General features: G+C 22.5%; 1 protein-coding gene and 1 pseudogene across 1 annotated transcript, besides 1 other annotated feature; one reads left to right on the forward strand and one right to left on the reverse strand.

Annotated features, from left to right (window-relative positions):
- The first annotated feature begins 3,052 nt into the window (after positions 1-3,052).
- On the forward strand, positions 3,053-4,199 carry PCHAS_0938200 (annotated as a pseudogene).
- Positions 3,053-4,199: a sequence feature (CIR protein, pseudogene;~PIR protein, pseudogene).
- A 909-nt stretch (positions 4,200-5,108) lies between these two features.
- PCHAS_0938300 (fam-a protein) lies at positions 5,109-6,593 on the reverse strand (the record flags this gene model as incomplete). Its single annotated transcript, XM_016798225.1, has 6 exons — positions 5,109-5,195; positions 5,343-5,564; positions 5,669-5,778; positions 5,927-5,996; positions 6,088-6,310; positions 6,469-6,593. The coding sequence occupies 6 exons, from the start codon at positions 6,591-6,593 to the stop codon at positions 5,109-5,111; spliced, it is 837 nt and encodes a 278-aa protein (XP_016655463.1).
- Positions 6,594-7,141: the final 548 nt, after the last annotated feature.

Below are 7,141 nucleotides of genomic sequence, written 5' to 3' on the forward strand. Positions count from 1 at the left end.
AATAAAACAATAGAATAAGTAAATAATGAATAAAGTAAATATGGAGTAATTTAACCCTAAAAATAACTATTGAAAAATCATAATGAGCAAAAAGCAAAGCTATTATATGCAATATATTTTTTTATCGAATAATAATATTAATAAGAAAACGATTATATGTTTTCGAATGTCTCAAGTTATATACTTTTTTAATTAATTAAAATTATATATTTTTTTGTCTTTTTTAATTTTTTAAAAGGCGTTTTCTTTATTCATGCTAAACATATTCATATGCATTATTTTAGTATATTTTGTTTTTGTGCATACCATTTTTTTAATATGTTTATATTTTGTCATCATTTTTAAATGCATATGAATGTTATAAATATTTAGTGTGATTCTCATGTAAAATAGTACAACTAAATATATTGCGAGTTTGTTATTTTTTTTAAATTAGTGAGATTAAAACATATAATAATAGCAATTGAATTAGTGATTATGTCATGTACAATTTTATAGAATTAATATTCCTATTTAACTATAAAGAATTCAATTATTAATATAGGAATGTTGTATGATAATACAATTTTCGCAATTCTTTCATAGTTATTAATTAATAATATAGTTTCGATTTAAACAAATATATGATATTTCTTTTTAATAATTAGGTACCATAAGTGCGATATACTTTCTATATATTATAATACCATTCATTTATTTAATAATAAAAAATATTTTAATCGCTATAATTTTGAATTTCAGATTAGGGGTTATGGTTGCGTTTTGATAACTCGTATTATGGGTCAAAGTTCTGTATCTTGGAATCATGCTTTGGGTTATATTCTTATAATTTGTTTATAACTTGCTAATATATGTTGGTCTGTAAATTTTTATAAGATGTATTTACCATTCCCGGATGTTTAATCACAAGATGATGCTTGAATATGCAGCTAAAAAATGGTATAGCCATTAATATGAAATAAGTTGTATAATATGATTAAAATAAAATATTTATATTGCATATAAATATAACTTGCTAACAAATAGCTATATTGAATCATGAATAACACTATATTTTCTTTATTTGATGAAACAAATTATTTTGTTACAATTGCTTTAATTTAAATTATATTATATCAATTGAGTTGTAATAACAATACTATATATGTAGTTATAAATTACAATAAATTTATTTTTAATATCCCATTACATTACAATATATATTCAGATTAACATATTATCAATATATAATAGGTAATCATAAATATAGGTTCATAAAATGTCGATCGAAAATCGACAATGCAACGTTATCTATAAAAGATGCTTTATGCATCTAACATTTTTAATAATACAATAAAACTTGAACTATATATACAATATTTTTTCAAGTTTTATAATTTGAGGTATAAATAAATTAAATTTTAAAATAGTTAAAAAATAAAATATAAGTATGTTAATAAAATATATTACTAATAAATAATATTTAAATATCGTTTTATTATGAAAACATCATATAATTAAATATTAATATTAATTTTATCGAAAAGGAAAATAATAATTAATTCACTTGGAATTAATAATATTTTTATTAGGTCATCATATATACACAAGCTTATAAATTTATATTTTAAATATAGCGCTATTACGAAATAATTTATATGTTCTAAAATGTTATACATTAAAACAATGGAACAAGGAAAAATAATATTTGGTTTAAAGTATTCCTATTGAATGCATTAAATATCTCATTGTAGTATACAGTGACATGCCAGTAACAATAATAATAGTAATAATGAATTAGTATGTTACTAAATATGAGCAAGTATATTATGTTTATTTGATACGGCATATGGGCATAAATTCATCATATATATTCTTAAAGGCATGATAAGATTAAAATTGTATGTGCAAAACATAAAATGAAATATTACATTTTGATTTAGTATTTTTTTAATGTGCTAATATTAGAATTAACTCTACAAGAAAAATAAAAATACTTTTTCTTAAAAGTATAGTTTTTATATGTAAAACTAAATACTTTTTTATTATAAAATATGCAATGAGTAATACATGCTTAGGTTCTAGTAAAATTGGGGTATAGAAAGGGTAAATTTTGTTGCATTGCTCCCAATTAACTAGTAATTAAAGCCAAACTATGAGCACAATTATAAAATCAAATAACCAATAAGCTTACAGTAATTTATATGAAGGTATTTTTATTGAACCAATTATGATAACATAAAACCGCTGTATCATATATTTACATATAACATAGTTAATAAGAAAGAAAAATATGATATATACTAATTATTATTATAAACTGATATTATATACAATAACTTATTTAAGTTTATAATTAGTTCGAATAACCAATTGTATATTACTTGTTTTTTTAATTTTAAAAAGATATATATATGCCCCCAATTATTCATTATAATGCATTTATATATAGAGAAATGTTAGGATATAAAAGGTTATTGCACAGTTCATAATGCTTTTCAACCGATAAAATGAATAAAAGCGTTTACACATATTTCACTCACTAGAAAAAGGAATAAACTCAGTTTGTTTTTAAATATTATATTTAAAACAAAAATTATTTTATATTGCTCATAAATAAGATTAAAAGATTCAATATATTATACAATATAATAGAATATATAAATATATTAATGATACACTATTAATGAGACATAAATATTATTTTAACAATTTAAATATAATATATATTATTTCTTAATTCTTTATATATATATACAGTATATAATCTTTGAAAGTTTTTTATTAAAAAAATAGTGGTATTGCCATAAGTTGTATTATATATAAATTAGTAAAACATGGTTCAAAGAAATCACAACTTAGATGTTTAGCTAATTGCCATAAAATAGATATAACATTATTTTAGTAATACTACTGTATTATTATTTTATATGAAGTTAAATTAAGAATAATATTTTTAACAAAATCCAATTGATATGTAAAGAACTTTAGTAAATACAACATATATTTCATACAATAAATATAAATATTATCATCCAAAACAATCTCCAAATTATAACAGAATATCGTTATAATGCTTAAGAACCTGGTATATAATTTTTTAAATAAAATATGCTCTCCATCAGTGATTCATGTGTTGGATTCCTATAAATTTATTAATTTTCATTTTAGCAGCATTTACATTAATACATGTTTTTGTTTAATTTGTAAAATATATTCGTAGTGTGATGCAATTAATGGGGTCGACGAATTAATTAAAGCGAAAGTGGAAGGAGACGGAATAAATTTTGAATATGATACGATATTTGACCTTTATTGTCCTACCAACCAAAGGGCCCAACCGAGGAAGAATGGGGATGAGGGAAATGTTCTGGTTATAGAGAAACAGTTATATCTGCTTTTATACAATTGCTAGAAATATTTAAGAGTAATGGTGATGAGGAAAATTTAAAAAGTAACAAGCTTGCTCAATACGCCATTTTGTTGTTAAGTTATAAAATTAATCAACATCCGAGTGTAAATTCTGGAATAAGTGATATTTATAGCTTGCTTAAAAAAAATAAATATTGGAATAATAATTATCATAATTACATAGAACAAATAGAAAATTTGATGAATATGGATACTAAAGATACGTCTAAATTTTATAATATATTAAAATTATTATGCGACATATATACTGCATTTGATGAAGACAATCGAAATTGCGCAAAATGTTTGGAAAAAGCTAAAGAATTTGTTAAAAGTTTTGAAGAACTTAATAACGATTCTAGTATTACTGGAAATAATTCATATAGTCAAATATTGTATGATTTATCAACTGATTATAATAGTTTTAAAAGTAATTGTAACGATATTCCACCACTTCCAAATATAAAAGCAGCACAAATTTCTGAACAAGATAATTCAGAAAGTTTTGTAGAAATTTCTGAAGCTACATCATCAAATTCGTCGATAGCAAGCAAATTAATTCCAGCTATATTGGTATTTGCAATACCAGTTTTCTTGGGAATTTCTTATAAGGTAAATAATAAAAAATTTATAAATATAATATTTAAAATTTATTTTCATGATTCCTTATATTTATTATCAAAAAATATATAATATGTTTACCATTTTTATATTAGTATTCATTATTTGGATTTGATAAACGATTTCAAAGACAATATTTAAGAGAAAAACTAAAAAAAATAAAGAAGAAAATGAATCATTATATATGATTCGAAGAGTTGTGATTATTCCAGGAATAGTAATAATGATTGATACATGTTAAGAAAATCTCTATTTGGAGATAAATAATTTTTGACTATAATTTTGGGGTTTATAAGAATTTTTAAATAATATAATCAATAAAATATAAATCTATGTGTGTAAATTATTGCACTTTTGCATAATTTTTGCATATTTTTCATATAATTTTTATGTTGTGGGTCAGGGTTTAGGTTGTGTTTGTGGATCCCATATTTGGGTTAAGGTCAAGTACTATCTCCATTAAATTTTATAGATTTTTGAATAATTTGATGATATTTATTAGTTTAACGAATTGTTTTAAATATATATAAGAAATAAGTTATTAAAACTGATAGTATTTATACTTTTTAATATTTTTATTAGTATTGATTAGTTGGATTCCGTAAGGGGTTTCATAGACAAACTTTAGGGGAAAAAATATAAATAATAAAGATAAAAGTAAATGATACGTATATTAATTTGAGGATGTTGATCGATATATTTTACGATATTTCTATATTGATATATAATTAATTATTAACAAATTTTAAGTTTTATGATGATAATAATAAAAATAAAGAAACAAATAAAAATACAAACATAAATTTTTAACTGTAAAAAAAGTGATCGACCTAACATAAAGGGCAACCACACAGAAAATTTAATTGAATTATAGCATTAATTATTTGATTTTCCCACAAATTAAACACATTCAATATATTTTAATTCATAAGGAACACGAAATTACATACTATAAAATCATTTTTAAAACGATAAAAATGTTGTGATGGTAATTTAAATATGTATTACGTATAAAAATGAATTAGTTTTACTAATATATGTATTCCAATATTAAAGTGTTGAAATACTTTTATTTGGGGATATCGTTGTTTACTAGATCAAATGCGTTGTGCTAAGCTTAGAATATTTTTATATGTAGCATCTCTTTCTTTTTTATCGCTCGTATAATTTTCTCCTTCACAGATCTACGAAAAAACGGATAAATTTATAAAATAAGTCAACATTTAGCGTGTGAATATGATAAAATATATGACTTATAGAGAGAGTAAATTTTAGATAGGTGCTAAAATGAGAGAAAAAAATATTATGTATTATTTTTTGAGATTTCTTACAGCGTTGATATAAGTAATATGAACTTGATCATCGTCGCCTTTTTCAATTATAAATCCGGCTATGTTATCGCCTAATTTGACTAATGCTTCCTCAGCATCAATGTCATCTTCGATTGATTTTGTATTTTCGAAAATTTCTTTAAGATCAGTTTCTTGCTGGATTGTGCCTTCATAATATATATTTCTTGAAGGGCATACAATTACAGTTTTTTCATTTGATTGCTATAAAAATCATGAATAAAAATATTTATGTATTGTGTAAATTGATGTATAATAATATGAATAGTAGAAATTTTAGAGGTATAATAGAAAAAAAATATCTTTACTTTAAATCTTGCGCCTAAAGCATATCTTTTTTTGGAGCGTAAGTTCTCTCCATCTATGTTTTGTTTTTCAAGCATGACTAAAAATTTGCAGTATAAACGAACAATATTTCCTAAAAAAAATGATTATTTTGGAAATATAAATGAAATATTATGAATATAAGAAAATATTAATGAAAATAATAGACAAATAATAGTAAACCGAAAGATGCGTAAATATTGATAAGGATATATTAAATTTATTAATTATTTTTTATATACCATTAATAATCTTGTCATCTGTTTTTTGTGGATTATTGACATCCCAGAGATTCCTTAATATATCAAGGTACTAATGAAAAAAAAACACATGGATAAATATAATAATGATTATTTAATTTTAAGTTATTTTTATATGCTAAATGTTGTTTGGTATTTGATACTTTAGAGACAGATGGGATTGTAACATGAAGCCTTCCAATATCTATATTTCCAATTTTTTTAGAATATATAATTTCGTTTTCATTCTCTATGTAATATGTCGAATAACCGTCTACGGTAGTCTCAGAAAGTTTTATTAAAAGTTCTGAAGTACTGCTTACATTCTCTACTGCTAGTATAGCTTCATTAACGTCGCTGCATATGAGGTCTTTGTTTTGCTCAAATCTTGCGTTAGAAATAATATTGGTGAAAGTGAAATAATTTTTAATGGGTAAAAAAAAATAAATGGATTTATAAAATGGAATTTTGACTATTTAATGATTATGAAGGGATATGGTCGACGAATATGCAGGTTTATATTATATGTATATATTTTTTCATACTTATTTTGGAGGGCAGGGGATTTCTTAACACTATTTGTAGCGGTTTCGCTTGCAAATGCTACATTTTCCATATATCCTACGAGGCTTAAAAGTGCTAAAGCAATCTTAATATACACTTTATTCATTTTTTGATTTGATAAGCATAATATTAATTTAAAAAGGGTAAAAGCATACTATATAAGTATGTTTAAAATAAGAGCAAACGAGTACCAAAGGCATATATAAAAAATGAATAATTATTCAAAAAAAAAAATTAATATTTATCCAAAAATAAATAATTAATAATTATTCAAAAAAAAAAATTATAAAAAAAAATAAAAAAAAAATAAAAAAAAAATAAAAAAAAAAATTAAATTTATATTATTTAAATGGAAAATTTTTTATTTAAATGAATCATTGTAAGGGAAGAAAAATAACGTAAAAAAATTATAGAGTATGAAAAATATTTTGTTTTGAATTTTTCTAATACAATAATTTTTTATATGTTATGCGTTGTACCGGTTTTCAGGGTTTAGGGTTTAGGGTTTAGGGTTCAGGGTTCAGGGTTTAGGGTTCAGGGTTTAGGGTTTAGGGTTTAGGGTTTTAGGGTTTAGGTTTCAGGGTTTAGGGTTCAGGGTTTAGGGTTTAGGTTTAGGGTTTAGGGTTTAGGGTTAGGGTTCAGGGTTTAGGGTTT

This window comes from Plasmodium chabaudi (assembly GCF_900002335.3).
Source record: "Plasmodium chabaudi chabaudi strain AS genome assembly, chromosome: 9".
Taxonomy (NCBI): Eukaryota; Apicomplexa; class Aconoidasida; order Haemosporida; family Plasmodiidae; genus Plasmodium; species Plasmodium chabaudi.